Below are 25,291 nucleotides of genomic sequence, written 5' to 3'. Positions count from 1 at the left end.
GAGAGCTTTAACTCCAAATCATTTGATGTTTGTTTGTTTATTTTTAAAATGTAATTTCAGTCTCCCCATTAAGCACCTAATACATCCCCCCAAAAAATTACAATAACAAATTTATTATTTTAATTGCTTGACAAATTTCCATTTTTGAATCAAAGTAATGTTTTAGTTGACTGCACAATAGCATTTGAAACTTTATATTTTAGAAAGATATGAAGAGAGAAATTCACTCTTAAGATGAAACTAGGACTGTCAAAGGTCAGCTGTTTGTAATTTTAAACTTCTTAATTGTTAATTATAACATAAGTTTCAGCCCCCAGTGAGTTCTTACAAGGTATCAACACTTGTAAAGGTGAAAAAAATGCTCTGAAGTATTGTCATGATCTCAAATACACCAGTAGAAATGCTCCACTATAATCAACAATGAGAAATGAAAATAAAAGATGCTTGAGGCTTTGATTACTGTAATGAGAGCCTTTGATCACTGTAAGAGTTCAAATTATATCAGTGTCTCACTGCAGAAAACACTGATGTTAAACACTAATACATGAGTGTTACTATCTAGCTAGGAGCTACTGTTCCTATCAACAGGAAGTCACCCACCTGGGGTAGCATGCGATTTTCCTCCTCCAGCTGTCTTACTCTTGCCTCCAGCTGCCTAACATAGGACAAGGTTGAGTCTAAAATTAAAAAGAAAAAACTCACATTATACACACAAGTCTGCTTTTGTGCACTAGCATCAGAGCCTATATAAGACAGGAGATTTCTGATTTGGTGTAATCACAGCAGATATCTCCTCTTAAATGTACCTTACAACACTCAGTTCTGTTTCTCTCTAAGATAATACCAGTTGTTGCTGACACTATAAGTAGTTTAAAACGTTAAGACTTGGCAGAATCAGCCTAATTCCTTGCTGATTTTGAGTCTAAACTACTGTAAATGACAAGGCAGTTGCTTCTCTACAACACAATAAAAGTCCCAAAGAAAGGCAATGAAGAACAATTTCTGCTAATCCCTACCCTAAACTTCCTGAATTTTCTGTGCTATGTAACTACATACAATTTTAGAAACACAAGAATAATACAGTGAACTATGGGGTCACTTTTGTACAACCATGGAGATAAAAGAGTTTGTGCTATAGCAAGAGCCAATCACAGAGGTAAATCCTGCTCGCCCCATCCTGCTCACACAAATATTTTCATTGGCCTCAGGTGAAGAAGGAGAGCAGGATTTCCCTCAGATATGAGATTCAAAAAATAAGCATACATCAATTCCATGGGCTCTCTTCCACCCTTGAGAGAGTCATATATGGTCAATTATCCTCCCACTGAAGCAAACAGTTTTCCTAATGACTTAAATGGGAGCAGAATTTAGTCCAGAAGGAGAACCAAAGCCAAAAATCAGAATTTTCCAGTACAGATGACCATGCATATCTTGGCCCATATGGAAGCTCTGCAGGTAGAAAACTGCCTCTAAAGAAAATGTGCATGGAATGGGGTGTAGTTTAATTGTAATACAGAAGACTACTTCTCCGTACAAGACCATAACTGTGACTCTACCAGCCCCTATTAATTCAACAGAAGTCAGCCCTTCTCTGGGGCCTGATTCATTAATCCTCTACACCATTTTTATGCTGGTGTATTCTAGTGACTTTAGCTGGAATTACACCAGCCATCTACTCAGGGAATAGGCGGAGAATTAGCTATTTTGGTCTCTAAAGGGAATAGAGCGGAGAATTAGCTATTTGGTCTCTAAAGGGTGTGTCTGTGGACATGCTGGGTCAGGTGTTCAACTGGCATAATCCCAATGGCTCCACTGACTTCACTGGAGTTCCTCAGTTGAAATTAGCTGAGCATTTGACACTCTAGATCTCTAATATTTCCAAGTCACTTCACATGCCGGCCAGTCCATGAAATAAAAATGATAGGAGACTGGGAATGCAATGTAGTTGTAGCTATGTAGGTCCAAGCATATTAGAGAGACGATGTGGGTGAGGCAATATATTTCCAACAAAAGCTATTACCTCACCCACCTCGTCTCTCTAGTAGACTAGGTTTCACTCTTATGGGGAGGTAGTAGACTAAGGGCCATTTTAATTCTGAATTAGAGTGTCCACATAGGGGTTTAATATAGTTTAACTAATCCACTTTAAATTCATACCTTTATTTAATTCTGATTAACTTTCCTGAGTGTCTCCATGAATACAAGCCCTAAAACAGCAGTTCTCAAACTGTTGGTAGGGACCGTAAAGTGGGTTGCGACCTCATTTTAACGGTGTCACCAGGGCTGGCTTAGACTTGCTGGGGTCCCGGGCTAAAGGCTGAGCCGCACCGCCTAGGCCGAAGCTCGAGGGCTTCAGCCCTAGGCGGTGGGGCTCAGGTTACAGGCCCCCTGCATGGAGCACTGGGGCTTGGGCTTTGGCTCTCCTACCCAGGGCAGCAGGGCTCAGGTGGGCTTAGGTTTCAGTCCCTCCTCCTGGGGTTGTGTACTAATTTTTGTTGTCAGAAAGGGGTCGCGGTGCAATGAAGTTTGAGAAACCCTGCCTTAAAATATGCAAACATATGTAGTGCATATGAAGTTATAGAACATGAAGGCAATATATAGTCATTTGTCAGAAATGATTAGTACACAGTGAAGTAGTGGATTACACATAGAAACAGAGGGAGAAAGGTAATCTGAGGTTTTATATGCTGTGCTCTGCAAATCTTGCATTAACTAGTCCTGGATGAGTCTCTTTGGATTCCCAAAGTTTGGTTTAGATAAGCACTGAAGTTGCAAAGCTTATCCAAAACTAACCACATTCTTTAAGAGGACCTCCCATCTCATGACCCTCCTTCCTTATCTGTAACCCACCCCCAGTGGTAACAGCACTCCACAACAGTCTCCTGCAGTACCTTCCCCACCCTAAGGGCAGTTATTTTGGGAAATAGTTCACAGTCCATCCTTCCCTTCCAACAACATTCTTCTAGAGGAAAGACTATGTACTCCTCCTCCTCCTACAGTACCATCTTCTCAACGGGGTTGATTTGCAAATTTCCACCACCAAGAGGAGGCTTCTGGACTCAAAGCTGCTCCTTTTGAACTTCATGCTTTTGCCAACCCATGCCATTATGCCATTGTCTTTTGAATTCACTTTTACGCTTGATGCTTTTGCTTCTGCCATTTGCTCCTCTACCACCGTCTAGCGTCACATACTTACATATTATATTTGTAAAAGATTTTCACCTCTCTTATATATTCCTTTGTATTATACTTTACAGCTTAAGGACCAGAGCCATAGTTGGTGTAAATCTACATAGCTCTAGTGAAGTCAACGCTGATTTTACACTATCTGAGCATCTGGTATAAAATCTCCTAGTTTTTCAACCCTTTCATAGTATGAAAGGTTTATTTTAATCTCCCTACCAATCCCATTAATACTAACAATTAGGTCAGATACCAAGGGCCTGATCTAGCAAATGCTAATTGAAATGAGTAGTCCTGGTGTCCTTCATTATTACAAATATATATATATATATATATAGGAGTATAAATTAATATACTCAAGTTATGTTGTAAAATGGATACCATAAATTACACGGGGTGAAATTTTATCCCCATTGCAGTCAGTGGCAAAATTCCCAATGATTTCCATGGAGCAGGATTTCATCCAACCTATATTCACTGCAGCACAGGCAAAGGCATTACGAGAACTGTAGCTGTAACACGTACCAGATCTATATTAGTGTTGTTTCCCAGTCTAGCATTTTGCAAGATGCTCCAATATACCTGTCAAGAGGTAAGCCATGACCCTTTATGGTCCTCCCAGGGCACTCCACCCTCGTATTCTTTCAATTACCAGACTTTAATTGGCTCAAGAACATGTACCCCCTTCCTGGGGTCTGATTTATTAAGTTTTCTACAATGGATGATTTACTTCGTTGCTCCAGATCTCCCTGCTGGGGTCCCAATAAAAGACCCGGTCAGCTCTTTGTCCCAGTTCAGGAGCCCCCGCCCTCCTTCCTGGAGCTGGTGGTATGCTTCAGTCACTGCCTCTCCTTATGGCAGGAGCTCCCCCCCGCAGCTCTCCTCCTTGGGGTCGGGTTATAATTTTTCCAGCTGTAGGGCCTTAACTAACTTCTCCCTCTGCTGGCCCCTTTATCCTCAATTAATCCTTAGGCTAGGAGGATCCAGCAGGCAGCCTTCTCCTGCTGGTGCCTTCTTGCTCTTTAGGGCCCTACAGGAGTCCTTTTACTCCCTACAGTGTCTGCAGGCATCTGACCTGCTATGAGAGAGGCGACAGAATTTATGCTGGACCTCTTTTCCCAGCTCATTCCCAGTTGTTTGGAGGGGAGAGAGGAGCCTTTCCTGCCCTTTCTGAAAGACTCCTGGCCTCAGATTCTTAAAGATATAATGACAGGATTTCCTCCCAAGCATCATTTATTCCCAAGACTACTTTCTCTCTGTCCCCATTAGGTTCATATAATGAACCCTTAAAGACTTAAAAGGGCATGTCACATGGCAAGGTGGCCCACGGCCTATAAGGGGCAAACTACCCCACCACAATATCAGACAATAATTGTTTTGAAAGACAAATTGATAATCATTGGACAAATAAGATGATTTTCACTGATGTAATTAGTAAAGCCATTTGTATTTTATGCTTCTCTAAGTACATTAATTTATTATCCATGTAGTTCTTAGGATTTCAAATGCATGGCAAAAGACCTCCATTTACTACAAAACAAATCTTAATCTTTGGTTGCACAGCTGCTTACATATTGTGACGGGGCAAGGCCAGATGACTATAGAAAAGTAGTGGGAGATAGATATATTAGCTCCAGGCTAAACTAATCCCTGGTACCAGGTTAAGTGAAATGGAAACTGCTCCAGGTCAATTAAGACCCCTGGGTCCAATTAAGAACTTTCGAGAAGGCAGGGAGAAGGCTAGGTTGACTGGGACACCTGAAGCCAATCAGTGGCTGGCTGAAACTAGTTAAAAGCCTCCCAGCCAGCCAGGTGGGTGGGCATGTCAGGAGCTGTGGAAGGAAGTTGTGCTATTGGAGAGGCTGAGTAGTACACACCATATCAGGCACAAGCAAGGAGGCCCTGGGGTAAGGGTGAAGTGGAGCTTGAGGAAGGGAGGGCTGCTGTGGGGGAAGTAGACCAGGGAATTGTACATGTCATGTTTCTAAAAGGTCAGCTACCATAGCTGATACTATTAGGGTCCCTGGGCTGGAGCCTGGAGTAGAGGGTGGGCCTGGGCTCCCCCCTGCCCCCACCTTTGCCCCCTGATTAATCATTGAGACTGGGAGACAACAGAGACTGTGCAAGGAAGGATAACTTCTCCTCACCTCCCTTGCTGGCTTATGATGAAAATGGCTCAGTAGACTGTGACCCTTGTCTTGAGAGAGAGAGAAGGGTTACATTGAGTGTCATAGTGAGCCCCTGAGGCTAGTGAAATCTGCCAGGAAATGTGGGACCCACGGAGGCAAGGACAGAGCTTTGTCACAATACAGAATTTTAATTCCCAAACACATCTGATCTGAGCTCCCTCAGTCTTAAACAACTAACGAATAATGGAAAAATATTTGTATTAATACCAGTAAAAGCTCTATTGTCATGTTCTGAATATCAGTGTAAACCTGTCAGTGATATTATGGCCAAATGAGGACTTGGATAAGACAAAACAACTTGTTTTTGCTCAAGAACTGAACAGGATTTGGACCCAGAGACAGGATACTGGAATAGATGGACCACTTCTTCTTAGTTTATGTGCAACGTGCCTCAGGTGGCACATGACCAGGATTCATCACTGAATTTGGTCTGCTGGTTGGATCACTAGCTTCCCCGGCTTGGGCTGAGTACTGATAGGGAGTGCAATGTGAATTCTGATCCATCTCTCCCCACCAGTGGACCACTGGTCAGATCCAGTGTGGGAACTCCTAGCTTCATGTTTGGCTGCATTACTTCTGCTTCTCCCATGGTCCAATATTCTGTTTTTAGATATTTGTTCTACTGAAGCAGCAATCTTGAACAAGTTCCATTCTACTTCATTAAATATGATCTCTGTCAAATGTGTATTTTAAAATTATAGTATTATTCATTAAAGCCATAAGCACAAAAAATAGAGATGGAAAAGATTGCTGGGTCATATTTTTTCACAGCCCCCTGAAGACACAGGATTGTTTCCTTGGTGTATTACAGGGTATGTCTACATTGCAATAAAACATCTGCTGCTGGCCCCTTGTCAGTTGACTCGAGCTCGTGGAACTCTGGCTGTGGGGCTATAAAATTGCAGAGTAGATGTCCAAGCTCAGGGTAGAGCCCTGGCTCTGAGACCCTGTGAGGTGGGAAGGGTCCCATAGTCTGAGCTCCACTTGAGCCCATATATCTACACTGCAATTTTATAGCCCTGCAGCCCGAGTCCTGTGAGCCTAGTCAGCTGACACAGGCCAGCCCGGGTGTTTTACTGCAGTGTAGACAGACCCTTAAGAGTCTCCTTCCAGTCTGCAAGTATATTCAGATGTTGTAGGATTCATACAGGGTTCATGCGCTTGGCAACAATCAGGGCACACCCGGAGTGTTGTGTAGGAGCTGTGCACACACAGCTCTTCTCAAGGGCATGAACCTTGGAATCTCGCCCAGATGACATGAACCGTGGGAAGCCTCCCAGGACCGGGCTCAAGGCCTGAGAGCAAGGAATGCGGTAGATAGAAATTGGTAAACAAGAATGTTAAACAAAGCCAGTGTATTCCTTTTATCTGTTGGAGAATGTAATGCACGGGGGGAGAAAAAGAATAAAGGGGAAGGTGGAAAGCTGACAGGCAGAAGCCCGTTAGCAGACCAGCTCGCTTGCTTGCTTAAAGCTGTGTTCCGTCTTGTCATTGAACTGCCACAACTGGCGCCCAAACGTGGGGCCCTCAGCACTCACCTCGCCCGGCAAGGGTTTCAGACGCGTCACTCATCCGCTTCGCGGATCCCGGTGAGTATTTTTCGTTGTAAGTATGGGAAGCTCCCTCTCTGCTTTGCAAGTGCAACACTGCAATGAGCTACACTATTTGCTGCGTAAGGCTCAGCATGACTGCCCCACTCGAGAACTCACTCTCCTGCTACAGGAGGTGCGTGCCCAATGCCCGTGGTACCCTGAAGCCGGAACCCTTAAGCTAGCGGACTGGGAGCGGTTGGGCCAGACATTGCACAAAGAGCCTCGGGCGCCCGTGCAGGCTTTACATGCCTGGCACCTCTGCCGCGACGCTATACAGTGTGTCGCCTCGGAAAGGCCCTCCCTCGCGAGGCTGGTGATCTCGCCACTCCCGTCCACTCCTCCAGCCATCCCCCCTCCTAGCGATGCAACAGTGTGTCGCCTCGGAAAGGCCCTCTCCCGCGCCAACAGAGGGGCTGCCGATCCCACCACCCCCGTCCGCTCCTGCAGCCATCCCTCCCTCTGCTTCGCCCCCAGTGCCTCTATTACCACCGCCTCCCCCACCGGAGCCGGTGTGTGATTACCATCCCCCCGTGGGGCCCATGCTCCGGGGCCCCCCGGGGGGTCGTCCGTGTCTGCTCAGGGGCTTTCGCTGGTGCAACAAATGGTTCACGCAGCGAAGACTGGCTCAGATATTACAGCAGAGGAGCTGGCTGATCTGGTCTCAGTCTGTCCGGTAACCTGGCAGGATGATGGCCAGGGCAACCAGGTTGCAAACTGGGTCAGTTTGCCTTACTCGGTGATCCGGGAGGTAAAGAAAGTGATTCGTGAGTTCGGCCTGACTAGCATGTATGTACGTGGTCTCATTGAAGGGCTAGGTAGTGGGTACTCTCTGGTCCCTGAAGACTGGAAGGCGCTGTTGCGCATGATGCTGACACCCAGTCAGTATGTTGTTTGGCTTAGTGAGTATCGGCAGATGGCGGAACGCCAAGCCCAGGTATATAGAGAGCAAGGTATCATTTATGAGCACTTGGCAAGGGAGGGCCAGTTTGCTACCGTTCAGCTGCAGTCTCAACTCCCTCAGGCCGTCTTCCCCATTATTTCCACCTGTGCCCAGCATGCTTTCCGGAAGGTCCCGGATTCAGGCAAGCCTACCAAAAGCTTTGCCAGTATCCGTCAGGGCGCATCAGAGTCCTTTATGGATTTTACCAACAGATTGCAGGAGGCTATCCTCCGACAGGTGGATAGCCCTGCAGCAGCTCAGAAGATCCTGTTAAAAATGGCGGTTGAAAATGTGAACGAGGATTGCCGCCATGCTCTCCAGGCTGCACAACCCTCTGGAATTCTAGAGCTGTCGGACATGCTGCGGGCGTGCCAAAACATCGGCACACAAGCACATAAAGCTGGAGTTCTGGCCGCCACCCTGCAGAAAAGCGGGAAGGAGGGGAAGCGTTGTTACCGCTGTGGTAAGGAGGGTCACTTTCAGCGGGAGTGCCGCTCATCGGCGGCGCCCGCCCACCCGTCAAAGAAGTGCCCCAAGTGTCGGAAGGGCTATCACTGGGCTAATCAGTGTCGTAGCGGGTCGGGAAACCGCACGACGGGTCTCCCCCGAACCCAGGGCCAAACGGGGGTGTTTCCCACTCAGACAACTGTTCCTCTGCCTTACAATCCATAGACTCCATGAGGACGGCGACTGCCGGAAGTGCAGGGCTTGATTTGATTATGCAGGAGGACGCTGATTTTCAGTTGCCGGGGGAGGTCTGCGCCATACCTACACAGGTGACGGGATCTCTCCCTGCCGGATTTGTGGGTCTGGTTCTCCCTCGCTCACACGCTGGGAAACAGGGTTTTTTTGTCATCCCAGGAGTAATTGACACCAATTACACCGGCATTATTAAGGTCCAGGTGTGGACCCATCTTCCGCAGTCGCTCCCGCGTGGACAGTCAATTGCGCAATTGATTTTAGTCCCCTATCAGGTGCCAGCTGCAGAGGATCGAGCCCGGGGCGGAGGCGGCTTTGGATCGACGCTGTCTCAGTCACCGTCTCACAATACGTCCTCTCCACTTGTTGCTCTGACACTGTCGGTCCGCCCCTCAAAACCTCAGTTAACACTTCTTTTAAATAATGTTCCTTTTACAGGGTTGGTGGACACTGGAGCTGATGTTACGGTGATTTGTGATCTGGAGTGGCCAGTCGGTTGGCCAACAGTTCCTTCTAAAGAGTTGTGGGGGATCGGGGGTAGCAAACCCGGGCGCCAAAGTTTGTCTTGGGTCACGGTCTCTAAACCAGGAGGCCGTGCTCTTGCTACAATCCGCCCTTTTGTACTCCCTGTCCATCTCAATATTTGGGGCCGTGACTTACTTACAAAGCTGGACACCACCCTCGATATTAATATATAATGGCCCAAAATCCTCCCTCACCCACCTTGCCATCCGCATTACCATTGGTATGGCAATCCTTAGAGCCCGTATGGATTGACCAGTGGCCCCTCCCCCTAGAAAAGCTGAAAGCGCTTCATTCATTTGTACAACAACATTTGCATGCACAGCGCTTGGAGAGCTTCACTAGTCCTTGGAACTAGCTGCTGTTATTTTGGCCTTTCAACTTTTTGCTGATTGTCCCTTTAATTTGATCGTGGACACGCATTATGTTTATCAGGTAATTGATTATTTACCCCTTGCCCTCATCACCCCTCAGGTTGATGCGGACCTCCTTCACCTGTTTTTGTCCTTACAGTATCTCCTCACCACTCGTAATTTCCCTTATTTTGTTGCTCATATTTGCAGTCATACTCCTCTGCCTGGGCTACTCACTGAAGGCAATGCGCGCGCTGATCGTGCGTTACGTGGTCAGGTAAATTCCCTCTTTTCTGACCCCATTGAAAGCCATTCCTTTTTTCATCAGTCTGCCTCTGTTTTGGCCTCACAGTTTTACATTCCTGCTGATCATGCACGTTCTATTGTTTGTTCCTGCCCCCACTGTGCCGCTGCTGCCCCTACCTTTTCTTATGCCGTTAACCCTAGAGGTACCGCAGCAAATCAGCTGTGGCAAATGGATGTCACTCACGTGCCACAATTCTGCCCCTATTCGTTTTTACATGTTTCCATTGATACCTATTTGGGATTCCTCTGGGTGACCCCACAGCGTGGGGAAGCCACTCCCAAAGTTATTCACCATTTGCTAGCCTGTTTTGCTGTTATGGGTCACCCGAGCCAGATAAAAATGGATAATGCCCCAGCCTATTGCTCCACAGTCCTCTCCACCTTTTGTGCCCAATGGGACATCCGTCTCAAACACGGGATCCCTTATAATTCCACAGGCCAAGCCATTGTTGAACGTGCAAATCGCACGCTAAAAACCTTGCTTGACAAACAATTAAAACAAGGGGAGCTGCGTCTCCGAACCTTAGGAGACATTCAGCAACAATTGCATATCCTTTTGTTTACTTTAAATAATTTAACGCAGATCAGCAGACCCCCGCAGATCGGCATTTTCACAAATCCAAGGTACTGGAAAGACCGTGTGTCTATTACCGTCAGCTGCCCGATCCGCAATGGCTGGGCCCAGTGCCTTTAATCACTTGGGGTCGGGGATATGCCGCTGTGTCTCTCCCTGTAGGACCATTGTGGGTTCCGGCCTGGTGTGTGCGACCGGCACTGAAACAGCATGGCGTGGCACTAGGGGCTGTCGAACCCCATACCAGAGTTTCAGCTGACCTTGGAGGAGAACACGGTGCCTCCCGGGTCGACAACGGCGGGACGGAGACGGAGAAGACATAGCGTCCCAAGCCAGCCCGTGACATGGGGAGCAGTGAAAGCATTGGTTGCCGCGGCTCAACGAAGACTGGCAGCAAACCAACAGCCAGAGACTCCTGAGACTTTGTTTGTGGCAATTCTCGCCCAAAATACTACTAATTCTGTATTGATTGTATGACTTTTGTGCCTGCTATTTCCTGTAGGGGTTAGCTCGGGAGCGCTTCCTCCGTTACGGGCCCGAATGACATATAACCTATGGGAAAGATTGGCTTCAATAGCAAATGTTACCCACTTTTGTTTATCTGATTTTGTAGCAGCTGAAGAATTGTTAGGTACGTGCCTTATTCCAGTATGTCATCACCCTGAGGAAACTGGGAATGAGATGATGCTCGCTGCTTACACGAACCTCTCTTCCCAGTACTCTAGCATGGCTAATTGGGGCCTGGCCAATTACACGTTACCTTTTTAAGCTTATTTTCTGCTGTTGCTGTGTGCAATGTATTTCCTTTTTGTTAAGGCTTTGTCGAGACCCACCCTGGCAGGCTCCACGAGTTATGACCTTGTCTGTCCGGGAGTTAATTGGCTTGCAAAAGCAAATTGATGGCTACCCTGAGATGGCCGAGCACAAATAAACAAAAAGGAGGGGATGTAGGATTCATACAGGGTTCATGCGCTTGGCAACATTCAGGGCACACCCGGAGTGTTGTGTAGGAGCTGTGCACACACAGCTCCTCTCAAGGGCATGAACCTTGGAATCTCGCCCAGATGACATGAACTGTGGGAAGCCTCCCAGGACTGGGCTCAAGGCCCGAGAGCAAGGAATGCGGTAGATAGAAATTGGTAAATAAGAATGTTAAACAAAGCCAGTGTATTCCTTTTATCTGTTGGAGAATGTAATGCGCGGGGGGAGAGAAAGAATAAAGGGGAAGGTGGAAAGCTGACAGGCAGAAGCCCGTTAGCAGACCAGCTCGCTTGCTTGCTTAAAGCTGTGTTCCGTCTTGTCATTGAACCACCACAAGATGTACTGGATCTGCTCAGTGAAGATGAAAATCTTCGTAGTTATACCACACACAGTTCCTCAAATCTTCCTTTTTTACATCAGCTCCACATGCTGTTAACATAGTTGGAAGTGTAGTCATTGTGCCTCACTCCATTCTGGGAATTAAACTAAAATTCTTGATTATTTGTATATAATAACAGTGTAGTATTTGTGGTAATTTATCATCCTCAAAAACTTAATACCATGTTTTTATAGAAATACTGAGACAATCTGCCCTCATTCTGTATCAGTTAGTCTAAAGTTATTAGAGGACTTCAGTATTAATGTAGCTGATCATTTTTCTCTTATGACATCAGAATTCTTGAAACTGCTAGATATTTTTTTGTTTGTGTCAAACTATGTTAGAGCCTGATTTTGTTCCCACATGCATATTCTTGACTTGTTTTTATCACACGGATATCCATTTTCAGTGTGTCTGTGACTGATCTCCCTAATCAAATACTTTTGTAATGTTCTCTAAACTGGATTTCCTCCTCTATTTTAGAATGGTTGTGGATGTCACATTAAATTCTCTTTTCTTAAGACGTTTCCCTTCGTTCTATTTTTTTCCACTAGGGCTTTCTCATACTATGAATATGGCTTAGGCCCTGGTTCAATGCTAACTGAAGTCAATAGTAGGTTTTCCATTGACTTCAACAGGCCTTGGATAAGCCATTACTGCATATGGTCATGTTTCCCTTTAGCGACTGGCCCAACTGACTCTAACAGTCTACTAATTAGACAGCAAAAATCATCTTCTTTAACTCAAGCATTAGAGCTCTGGTTTTTGGGTCTTAAGGTGCTGAGTTTGAGTTGCACTGACAACAGTTGTGGCTATATATGTGACCATTGTTCATTACGCAGCTCCTTTTTGAATAGAACTTTTATTTTTTACAGCTGATAGTTCCTTCACTGATGTGCAGTTCTGTTAAATTGGGAGGTATCTCATAATATGGCTGGCCAGAAGTGGAAAAATAAAATTTTATGAAAAATGTTAAAATCTTGTTTTGGTTTTCATCAAAACTTTCTGATTCGCTCTATTTGGTAATCATAATTTACATGGAGTGTGCCAGGATCTATATAAGCCTTGTTATATTCTGATGAATGGGGTAACCATATTTTAAATATAGTGAGAAATTCTCAAGTGGTATAAATCAGTAAAATTACACTGAAGTCAACTGAGCCATCTAGTTACATCAGCAAAGAAGTTAACCCATTGTGTGCCAAGATATATAGGTAGCTGATGAATTTGGTTCAATTAAAAATATTTGCAGAAGGTTCAAACAATAGGGAAAGGCCTTTAAGATGCTGCCTGTAGTCTTTGGAAAGCTATTTCAAAAACATGAAGGATATGTGTAACCTTGCTTTCACTGTACTACTTTCAACAGGAGCATAAGATTTGCAATATTGTATTAGACCAGGTCACTTAAGTCCATCTCCTGGCAACAACAACTAATATCTCGCGAGATGAAAGGTGAGAATCTGCACATAGCCAACTATCTAGTATGACAGAATATAAATCTTTTCCCTTGTACCTTACAGGGATCAAGTAACAGCTCAAAGCATGATTGAGCACTCCTATATTAACAGTCATAACTAGAAATGTTATAACCGCATCCAGCCCATTTTAAAATCTCGTTACTGTACATTGTCAACATACTGTTCTTATTTACACTGGTGAAGCTACTCATTGAAGCTACTCTGTATTTCCACTAGCTCTATTAGAGTTGCATCCCTTGTATGACATTTTTAAATCCTAGAGAGCTTCTTGTTAAACTATGGTGAACTTCCTCTGAAACCTAACAATATTAAGGCTAGCACTATCATATAGATAGACCTGAGGTTTGCCTAAGGGAAATTGTATTAAGCTCAGCAAAACGTTTAACAACTGTTTATTGTGAAAGTGACTGGTAAAGCATGTTCTCTAGAACACCTATGGCAGCAAAACCCTTAGAGTAGGGTTTGTATCACTCAGATTATTGCTCTTTTGACCAGAATAATTATTTGTCTTACATTTTGTTGCAGCAAAACTGAGCGCTCTCATCTGTGATTATTGGTCGCAATTATTCAGTTTTTTCCTGTAACTAACAATATAACTTCTTGTGGTGGTGGTTGTTTTTGGTTTTGTTTGTCAATTCACTAAACTCAGCTCCATGGATACTGCTCTGATTATTTCAAAATTAAGTCTTAGTGCTTGTAAGCTTTACACTTTTTTAACTAGAATGTATCCTTCAGATTATTATTCTTTCAATCAACAGTTATTTTTGTTTCTTGGGCAACAGGTGCTGTACCTCCTGTTTTCAACACACAGGGGATCCAGACGTAAGTAATTATATGTCTCTGGAATTAGATATTTTTATCCAAATTTTCTTACACAACTAGTGTTTTCTCAGTTGCAGCTTTTAATTGCAAATTATGTCTATTTGTTGCAGTCAGAGGTTTGTATTTTTTCATAGTCTTGACTCTGCTATAGTCAAGGCTTTAATGGTTTATTGATGAAGTCTGACTGGAGTTGTCTGTGTGTTTGCATTTGTCTGGACTTAAGTGCTACTTTGACACTATAGATGATGACCTCCTTTTGAACTGGGGCTGCACTGACTAGGGCCAGAGTGCATTAGTTTTTCTCCTACTCAACTTGATGACATAATTCTATTTCAGTAGCAGACTTTTGTTTGACTCCTGCTGATGTCACTTAAGGAGTCCCTCAAAGATTTGTTCTAAGCCACACTCTTATTCACTATTTAGATGTTGCCTTTGAGACAGGTTATTTAAAAATACAGGCTTGGGTTTCTACTTTCTGTTGAGGATAAGCAGATTTATATTTTACTTAAGAACAATATTGATTCTACTGTCTTGGTGCAGGAGATTTATTTGTTGTACATAAAACTTTGGACGCAACAAAATTTCTTCCAGATGAATTCAGCTCTAACAAAAGCTCTGCTTTTGGACCCCTCTCATACCTCATGGCAAAAAGCCTCTACTACAAAAGTGCAACTCAATGGCTAGGAAATCATCACTAGATCTAAGACCAGATATAATACATCGTAGTCTTGATTCCAACTTCTCCTCTAAAGTTATATGTAAGATTTCTTTTTAACAGCTGCACAACAATGCCATTATGAGGGCCTGCTGTAACACTCACACCATTGATTTAGGCTTTTTGTTGTCTCATGGGTTGACAATCATGATGCTTTTCTCACTGGGTTACTTGATACCCTTTCAGCTCAGCTTCCATCTGTGCAAAATGCATCTGCCAGGTTATCGACGAAAACTGAGGAAAATCAAACCCATTATGCCATTGCTAAACTCTTCTCACTAGTTGCAGGTTTGTTCCAGAATTAATTTTGTGTGCTTCAGGATTGTTAGAGGTCTTTCTGGCCTTTCTTATTTCACTGAGTGGTTAGTTCCATATACCAACATGCTCTCCTTTGCTCTTTAACAATGCTTTCCTACCTCAAGATGAACCCTACCACACTTGGAATGCAGCAAGAAGGACTGGTGTTCAGAATGGGCTTGATCCAAAGCCCATTGAACTCAATGGAAAGACTAACAAAACTGAGCTTTAGAGCAGCCTCAGTAAGAGAAGAAGAGCTGAAGAAGGAAACGAGGACACAGTCTGGGATGAGGGACAGCGGAATTAGGAGTATGGGAGGATCACTAAATGGGAAGGCCTACTAAATCAGAGATAGGATTAAGAATTGGTTCAGGAGCAAGAGATAATCATGGCAAAGACTCCACAACTAGGGCATGGAGAGAAGCACATGGATGGGAGGAAAAAAAAGCATCAGGTCTAGAGAAATCTTCAGTTTATTTCACAGCTTTAAAATTCCAATCTGTTTAATTTGTATTTATTATTATTATTATTAATAAACAACTCCTTACTGAAGACCCCCCCACGGGCTCTACAAAAGCTATTAACAGTACAGAAGCATAAGCCAGTTCCAATGAACCAGCTACTGACCACCCTCCAGCAACAAGTCTTCCTTCTCCCACCCAAGTGTACAGAAACAGAGTGCCATTGTTCCATACATGTTTGTCATATAGCATGACTCTGCAAAAGAAAACAGGGTATGTCTTAACATCTGATGGCCAAATCCGGTGAGGTGCTGAGCTCATGCAATTGTGGTTGCTCAGCACCTCACAGCGCTGGGTACAGAAGTAATAGCTACACCTCTGATCAAGGAAGGTACAGGTTTTCAGACTCTGTGAAATCAAAAAGCCACTAGCTGGACTTAATAGCCTGAAGAAGCACATAAATGTCCAAAAATGAGATTGGTTGAGAGTTTAACTATTGATAGAGTAATCCAAGTGGATTATAGGATATTTCTGGGTTTACAGAGCTAAACACCAGCCTCTTCCATGGAGAGGGCAGATAAACAACCCGACCCTTAAAGGCAAAATTTCACTCCAATATAAGAATAACTTGGGCAAGGAAACTTGGGCCTAATGCAATTATTCTGTGTGCCAAAAACTCTCCTTTGTAATAAGCTTTTGAAAGGGACAGGAATCCCAAACATTCACTTCTGAACAGAGTTTTGTAAATTAACATATGCCATCCGATCCAGAACAAGAAAAAGTGTTTGGGTGTGGCTGAAAATACCCATTAAATAGATTAAAACACACTCTGGAAAATGCCTTCTTAGGTGAATTAAATACATCTGCTGGCATTCTAAACCATACAACAGTAAAGTAATCTCCTGGGACTTGAAGAGGGCTTTCAAACACAGATCGTACCACATAAAAGAAACTAGTATATAAATGTATTAAGTAGAATATTGATGGTAAAATTTTCATCTGAATAAAAAAATCATCTTAGCAACTGAGGTCAAAGAAAGATACTGGGATGGGTAGAAAGAAAATGACAAGCAGAACACCAAAGAGACTAGTTAGATCTGATCTTGTTCATGCAACAGACAAAAAACCTTTTGTAATTTAAATTACAGTTCAGACTTTCCATTACAATTAAAATATATGTCCTGGACACCAAGGAATCTCACAGTAACAAACAAACCCTACAAAGAACACCACCCACTTAGCTACCTAAAAGGACCCAGTTAAAAAAGAGAAATATTCCAAAATATCTATATAGTTCATATAATCTCTAACCAAAATGTACAGTTATAAAATATCATAAAACACATTCAAACAACAACCTTATATTCTTCCCCATGATTTTAACCAAGACTCAACTTCCAGATCAAAAATCCTCTTATGCCTATCCATCATACACCGCCCTCTAACACTAACCCACCGCAAGCATAGAATCCTTCATTCAATAAACCAAGCCAGTACATTATTTATTTGCCATGTTTGTAGAATGTTTACATTTTATTTGTAGTCAATGACCTAAAATAATTATATGTTGTAGTTTTTAAATAATCATATCACTGTTAGACAAGTGATGGGGAGGTGGTTGAGGGAGATCACTCCTGGATTGCTTTTCTTGCTTAATTACCTTATTTGACAATGGTAGTGCTTGCTCACAGAATTTGCAGGGATGTTCCTTCTGTGACATTTTAAATCCTTTATCTCAATTCTCAATCATGGAAACATAGAACATTCACTCATGGAAACACAGACCATTAGTAGTAAAAAGAAAAGCTATTCTGCTTTATGGTCAGACATTTCCAAGAGTTTCTTACTAGCTGCATTACAAACATTGCCAATACACAATTTTGTATTGAAATAATGAATCAGACTTTCTAAAGAGCAGTAAAAATTAACTCTGAATTTCAGATTTGTGCTTCATTTTCCCCCAAAGCTTTGGGTTACAAAAGATGAGTTGATTGGAGGACCTCAAAATGACTCCTTTAAAGTTGCACAGACATCTCTATTCTTAACAGGAAAAGACTGTTCAGACTCCCTCAGACTTTTTTTACCTTTTGGATTTAATTTTCCAAGTTTGTTCTTAGTCCCAGAATTTTTTTTAAAAAACACTGAGCAAAAATGATGTAGCCATTTTAACAAATGAGTGGAATAAACAAACACTTTTACCATTATAAAAATATTTTTTAAAAAAATCAAATCTAGTGCTTCAGCATTTTGGGGATAGAAACTTAAAGTTTACCATAAGTAATTCCATAACTCACAGACATGGTCTGGTGTTAAATTTAGCTAAATTATAAGGCTTTTATAAGCATTGCACATGTCCAATGATTTTAATCACATGAAAACAAGAAAAGTGCTAGCATATAAAAATTCAAACACTGAGGTTTTGACATATAAAATGTAATACATTGGCATCTGTGACAGAGGACCAAGTAGTAATGATGAGTTATACTAATAACTTTGTTTTTATTTTTTAATACCCTACCAGGGCCTCAGCCACACCCCACTGAAGTCAATGGGCCTGATTCTCATTTACACTAAGGTCCCTTCATACCATTATGGTAGTGCCAGAACAGTACAGAGGGAACTTAGTGCAAACAAAAATCAGGCCCAAAAAGTCTTTCCATTGACTTCAGTGTGTTTTGGATGAGACTGAATTAATAAATAGAGATATGCACATACAGAAAGTTCAAAGTGTAAAGCATTGTTGGATCTCATTTACACCAATGCTCCTTTACATTGCACAAGCAGTGTGCCCCCTTATCTGTATAAAAGGCCTTATCTAATGCCCATTAAATCCACTGGAAAGAGTCCAAGGGGCAAAATGAGGATACTGGCTGAAAAGCAGTTCATGTAATTAACAAAGTGACACACACTGGGTCATAAAAGGGAGAAATGATTCAATCCTAATGGATCACATGCTACAAACCACTCTTAACAGAAAGAATCAGAATGTGGTTGTGAAATGAAACTTAAAACCACTGTCTCAGGCCCCATATATCCACACAATTTTGTACCAGTATAACTATTTCAGTCAAGGAGGTTGGGGGGCGGGGGTGATTTTTTATTTATTTTGACAAAAACATTTAGTACTTGTTGAAGCTCTGGAGTAAACAGAGGTATATCAGCATAAAAGTACTCATACCAATACAGCTTATTCCCCTTCTCATATAGGAATAAGCTATACTGCTATAAGAAGGTAGATAGTGATATAACTGCATCCACACTAGGCGGGGTTGTATTATTTAACTCCTAATGATTTCAGTGGGAATTAGGCATCTAGGCACTTTTGAAAATCCCACTAGGTGCCTATCTGCATCCATTAGATGCCTAAATTCCTTCAAAAATGTGGCTTCTAGTGTCATTAAAAGAATCATAGAATATCAGGGTTGGAAGGGACCTCAGTAGGTCATCTAGTCCAACCCCCTGCTCAAAGCAGGACAAATCCCCAACTAAATCATCCCAGACAGAGCTTTGTCAAGCCTGACCTTAAAAACTTCTAGAGAAGGAGATTCCACCACCTCCCTAGGTAACGCATTCCAGTGTTTCACCACCCTCCTAGTGAAAAAGTTTTTCCTAATATCCAACCTAAATCTCCCCCACTGCAACTTGAGACCATTACTCCTTGTTCTGTCATCTGCTACCACTGAGAACAGTCTAGATCCATCCTCTTTGGAACTCCCTTTCAGGTAGTTGAAAGCAGCTATCAAATCCCCCCTCATTCTTCTCTTCTGAAGACTAAATATCCCCAGTTCCCTCAGCCTCTCTTCATAAGTCATGTATTCCAGTCCCCTAATCATTTTTGTTGCCCTCCGCTGGACGTTTTCCAATTTTTCCACATCCTCCTTGTAGTGTGGGGCCCAAAACTGGACACAGTACTCCAGATGAGGCCTCACCAATGTCGAATAGAGGGGAATGATCACGTCCCTCGATCTGCTGGCAATGCCCCTACTTATACATCCCCAAAATGCCATTGACCTTCTTGGCAACAAGGGCACACTGACTCATATCCAACTTCTTGTCCACTGTAACTCCTAGGTCCTTTTCTGCAAAACTGCTGCCAAGCCATTTGGTTCCTAGTCTGTAGCAGTGCATTGGATTCTTCCGTCCTAAGTGCAGGACTCTGCACTTGTCCTTGTTGAACCTCATCAGATTTCTTTTGGCCCAATCCTCCAATTTGTCTAGGTCCCTCTGTATCCTATCCCTACCCTCCAGTGTATCTACCACTCCTCCCAGTTTAGTGTCATCTGCAAACTTGCTGAGGGTACAAGCCACACCATCCTCCAGATCATTTATGAAGATAATGAACAAAACCGGCCCCAGGACCGACCCCTGGGGCACTCCACTTGATACCAGCTGCCAACTAGACATGGAGCCATTGATCACTACCCGTTGAGCCCGACAATCTAGCCAGCTTTCTATCCACATTATTGTCCATTCATCCAGCCCATACTTCTTTAACTTGCTGGCAAGAATACTGTGAGAGACCGTGTCAAAAGCTTTGCTAGTCAAGGAACAACATGTCCACTGCTTTCCCTTCATCCACAGAGCCAGTTATCTCGTCATAGAAGGCAATTAGAATAGTCAGGCATGACTTGCCCTTGGTGAATCCATACTGACTGTTCCTGATCACCTTCCTCTCCTCCTAAGTGCTTCAGAATTGATTCCTTGAGGACCTGCTCCATGATTTTTCCAGGGACTGAGGTGAGGCTGACTGGCCTGTAGTTCCCAGGATCCTCCTCCTCCTTCCCTTTTTTAAAGATGGGCACCACGTTAGCCTTTTTCCAGTCATCTGGGACCTCCCCTGATCGCCATGAGTTTTCAAAGATAATGGCCAATGGCTCTGCAATCACATCCGCCAACTCCTTTAGCACTCTCGGATGCAACGCATCCGGCCCCATGGACTTGTGCTCGTCCAGCTTTTCTAAATAGTCCCGAACCACTTCTTTCTCCACAGAGGGCTGGTCACCTCCTCCCCATGCTGTGCTGCCCAGTGCAGTAGTCTGGGAGCTGACCTTGTTCCTGAAGACAGAGGCAAAAAAAGCATTGAGTACATTAGCTTTTTCCACATCCTCTGTCACTAGGTTACCTCCCTCATTCAGTAAGGGGCCCACACTTTCCTTGACTTTCTTCTTGTTGCTAACATACCTGAAGAAACCCTTCTTGTTACTCTTAACATCTCTTGCTAGCTGCAACTCCAGGTGTGATTTGGCCTTCCTGATTTCACTCCTGCATGTCTGAGCAATATTTTTATACTCTTCCTGGTCATTTGTCCAATCTTCCACTTCTTGTAAGCGTCTTTTTTGTGTTTAAGATCAGCAAGGATTTCACTGTTAAGCCAAGCTGGTCGCCTGCCATATTTACTATTCTTTCTACACATCGGGATGGTTTGTCCCTGTAACCTCAAGAAGGATTCTTTAAAATACAGCCAGCTCTCCTGGACTCCTTTCCCCCTCATGTTATTCTCCCAGGGGATCTTGCCCATCAGTTCCCTGAGGGAGTCAAAGTCTGCTTTTCTGAAGTCCAGGGACTGTATTCTGCTGCTCTCCTTTCTTCCTTGTGTTAGGATCCTGAACTCGACCATTTCATGGTCACTGCCTCCCAGGTTCCCATCCACTTTTGCTTCCCCTACTAATTCTTCCCGGTTTGTGAGCAGCAGGTCAAGAAGAGCTCTGCCCCTAGTTGGTTCCTCCAGCACTTGTACCAGGAAATTGTCCCCTACACTTTCCAGAAACTTCTTGGATTGTCTGTGCACCACTGTATTGCTCTCCCAGCAGATATCAGGGTGATTGAAGTCTCCCATGAGAACCAGGGCATGTGATATAGTAACTTCTGTGAGTTGCCGGAAGAAAGCCTTGTCCACCTCATCCCCCTGGTCTGGTGGTCTACAGCAGACTCCCACCACGACATCATCCTTGTTGCTCACACTTCTAAACTTAATCCAGAGACTCTCAGGTTTTTCTGCAGTTTCATACTTGAGCTCTGAGCAGTCATACTGCTCTCTTACATACAGTGCAACTCCCCCACCTTTTCTGCCCTTCCTGTCCTTCCTGAACAGCTTATATCCATCCATGACAGTACTCCAGTCATGTGAGTTATCCCACCAAGTCTCTGTTATTCCAATCATATCATAATTCCTTGACTGTGCCAGGACTTCCAGTTCTCCCTGCTTGTTTCCCAGGCTTCATGCATTTGTATATAGGTACTTGAGGTAACCTGCTGATCGCCCCTCTCTCAGTATGAGGCAGGAGCCCTCCCCTCTCACGCGCTCCTGCTCATGCCTCCTCCTGGTATCCCATTTCCCCACTTACCTCAGGGCTTTGGTCTCCTTCCCCTGGTGAACCTAGTTTAAAGCCCTCCTCACTAGGTTAGCCAGCCTGCTTGCGAAGATGCTCTTCCCTCTCTTTGTGAGGTGGAGCCCGTCTCTGCCTAGCACTCCTTCTTGGAACACCATCCCATGGTCAAAGAATCCAAAGCCTTCTCTCTGACACCACCTGCGTAGCCATTTGTTGACTTCCATAATTTGACGGTCTCTACCCAGGCCTTTTTCCTTCCACGGGGAGGATGGACGAGAACACCACTTGCACCTCAAACTCCTTTATCCTTCTTCCCAGAGCCATGTAGTCTGCAGTGATCCGCTCAAGGTCATGCTTGGCAGTATCATTGGTGCCCACATGAAGAAGCAGGAAGGGGTAGCGATCTGAGGGCTTGATGAGTCTCGGCAGTCTCTCCATCAGATCGCGAATCTTAGCTCCTGGCACGCAGCAGACTTCTCGGTTTTCCCGGTCAGGGGGGCAGATAGATGACTCAGTCCCCCTGAGGAGAGAGTCCCCGACCACCACCACCCGCCTCCTTCTCTTGGGAGCGGTGGTCGTGGAACCCCCAACCCTAGGACAGTGCATCCCATGCCTTCCAATCGGCAGAGTCTCCTTCTGCTCCCTTCCCTCAGACGTATCATCTGGTCCACCCTCCTACCTGTGGAGAGAACATGAAAACGGTTACTTACCTGTATCTGCCCTGCTGGTACATGGACGTTCCCCTTTTTTCTTCTGGAGGTCACATGATGCCAAATTTCTTCACCATCCTTCTGTCCCCGATGTGCAGCCTGCTCTGAATCTTCAGAACCTTGTGCCCGTAGAAGCCTATCCTGACATCCGTCCAGGAAATCTTCAGTTTCTCTTATGCAACGCAGGGTCGATACCTGTTGCTCAAGACCTTGAACTTTCTCTTCCAGTATGGAGACCAGCTTGCACTTTGTACAGTGCACTTTGTACACTCACATCTTTTCAGACAGTTAGAGTAGATTTGTTCAAGCGATGTTTGCTGGTCTGGTTTATTCATTCATTCTACAAAGGGTAACTCACTGTTTAATCACTCAAGTTCATATCCATCCTGAGTCCATGAAAATACCATCTGACCCTAAGCAAACAGGATAGGTGACATATATCAATGGAGGATCAAAGCACAAATCAAAAGACCACTTGATGGTATCATACAAAGAACCAGCAAGACCACACTAATTGTATTGTACAAAGTTGTAAGTGCCATATGACAGGAAGCATGTTAAATAAAGTATACAAGAGTGCAACTATAATAAACTTAATAAAAATAAAATAACTTCTGTGTTAAATGCAAGCTCCCTGTGCCTTTAACACAACTACACACTTAGCCCTGAAAGTTGGGCATTGATAAAGCAATGGATTTAATCATGAGCACCCAATGTCAAGCATTGCATATGACACTTATTCATTTGGCAGCCCTGTCATGCCAACCTTCAGCTCAGCTGCAGAATTTCATGCATTTGGCTCAGCTGCAGGCAGAAACTACAGCCGCTACGGCAGCTAGAGACCACTGTGGCACACCCTGCCCCACCTCTCCCTCTTTACTCTCCCTGCTGGGTCCAGGCAGCACCTGGAGGAAGGGGTGTCAGCAGCTGCACAAGGTATATCCCTTGTCTTCCCCTGCCCTCCAAAACCATACTGCAACAGCCATCACCACTTCCGTACTGGCATCAACCCCAACCCCAGCCAGCCACCTAACACCAAGGACCTCCTGCCCACCCTCAAACAACCACCAACCCTCGACACCCCAGCAGTCACAGGAAACCAGCAAACATCATCCCCCCCATTACCAGCTACCCCAGCACCCACCCAACTTCTCCCTTCGTACCACCTGAACAGCCACTACCAAATTTTCCACAGCTCCTTGTTCTGACCCTGCCACTGCTTAGGACAGAGTGTGTTGATCATAAGCTAAATAGTATTATGTGCAAATAAGTGAATATGCAAATTAAGTAATTAAGCAATTTGCATAAATGCCACATGGAGCTGCACAAAATCAGCACCTTACGGGAAAACAAAATATATAACATAAATATTAGCTAGCTGGGTTTCCTGGCCTGCTTTCACAGAGAGATATCTCAGTGATACTGTAATATGTTGCTGTTTTGTTACTGTGGTGCTGATTAAGACATTGCTTCAAAAATTTAGAGTATGTGGGCAAGACTCACCAGCCAGACACGCAGAGAATTCTCTGTAGTAACTCAGATCCCACCCCATCTAACATCCCATCACAGGCCATTGGGCATATCTACCGCTAGTAGTCAAAGATCAATTAATTGCCAAAATTAGGCTATCCCATCATATCATCTCCTCTATAAACTTATCAAGCTTCGTCTTGAAACCAGATATGTCTTTTGCCCCCACTGCTTCCCTTGGAAGGCTGTTCCAGAACTTCACTCCTCTGATGGTTAGAAACCTTCATCTAATTTCAAGTCTAAACTTCCTGATGGCCAGTTTATATCCATTTGTTCTTGTGTCCACATTGGTACTGAGCTTAAATAATTCTTCTCCCTCCATGGTGTTTATCCCTCTGATATATTTATAGATAGCAATCATATCTCCTCTCAGTCTTCTTTTAGTTAGGCTAAACAAGCCAAGCTCATTGTAGTACCTGGCTGATGAATCTTGCCCATATGCTCAGGGTTTGGGGTCGGGAAGGAATTTTCCTCCAGGGCAGATTGGAAGAGGCCCTGGAGGTTTTTCGCCTTCCTCTGTAGCATGGGGCACGGGTCACTTGCTGGAGGATTCTCTGCTCCTTGAAGTCTTTAAACTATGATTTGAGGACTTCAATAGCACAGATATAGGTGTGAGGTTTTTTTTTTTTTTTTTTTTGTAGGAGTGGTGGGTGAAATTCTGTGGCCTGCGTTGTGCAGGAGGTCAGACTAAATGATCATAATGGTCCCTTCTGACCTAAATATCTATGAATCCCCTTTCATAAGGCAGGTTTTCCATTCCTCGGATCATCCTAGTAGCCCTTCTCTGTACCTGTTCCAGTTTGAATTCATCCTTCTTAAGCATGGGAGACCAGAACTGCACACAATATTCCAGATGAGGTCTCACCAGTACCTTGTATAACGGTACTAACACCTCCTTATCTCTACTGGAAATACCTCGCTTGATGCATCCCAAGACTGCATTAGCTTTTTTGACAGCCATATCACATTGGCGGCTCATAGTCATCCTGTGATCGACCAATACTCCGAGGTCCTTCTCCTCCTCTGTTACTTCCAAGTAATGCATCCCCAGTTTATAACAAAGTCTTGTTATTAATCCCTAAATGCATGACCTTGCACTTTTCACCATTAAATTTCATCCTATTACTATTACTCCAATTTACAAGGTCATCCAGTTCTTCCTGTATGATATCCCGGTCCTTCTTTGTATTGGCTATACCTCCCAGCTTTGTGTCATCCACAAACTTTATTA

At 44.0% G+C, this 25,291-nt stretch overlaps 1 protein-coding gene across 6 annotated transcripts in view; it reads right to left on the bottom strand.

Annotated features, from left to right (window-relative positions):
• The window catches only part of CCDC85A (coiled-coil domain containing 85A), a 195,934-nt gene that overhangs the window by 33,407 nt on the left and 137,236 nt on the right, over positions 1–25,291 (bottom strand). For 4 of the 6 annotated variants that reach the window (XM_074949488.1, XM_074949489.1, XM_074949490.1 and 1 more), the window contains exon 3: positions 601–677. The exons of the other annotated variants lie outside the window; for them this stretch is intronic. In XM_074949488.1, the coding sequence (XP_074805589.1) occupies positions 601–677 (77 nt within the window). The remainder of the gene's footprint in view (positions 1–600; positions 678–25,291) is intronic. 6 annotated transcript variants of the gene reach the window in all.

Source organism: Natator depressus, chromosome 3, assembly GCF_965152275.1.
Source record: "Natator depressus isolate rNatDep1 chromosome 3, rNatDep2.hap1, whole genome shotgun sequence".
In the NCBI taxonomy this organism is placed as follows: Eukaryota; Metazoa; Chordata; order Testudines; family Cheloniidae; genus Natator; species Natator depressus.
This window is presented reverse-complemented; position numbering and strand designations above follow the sequence as displayed.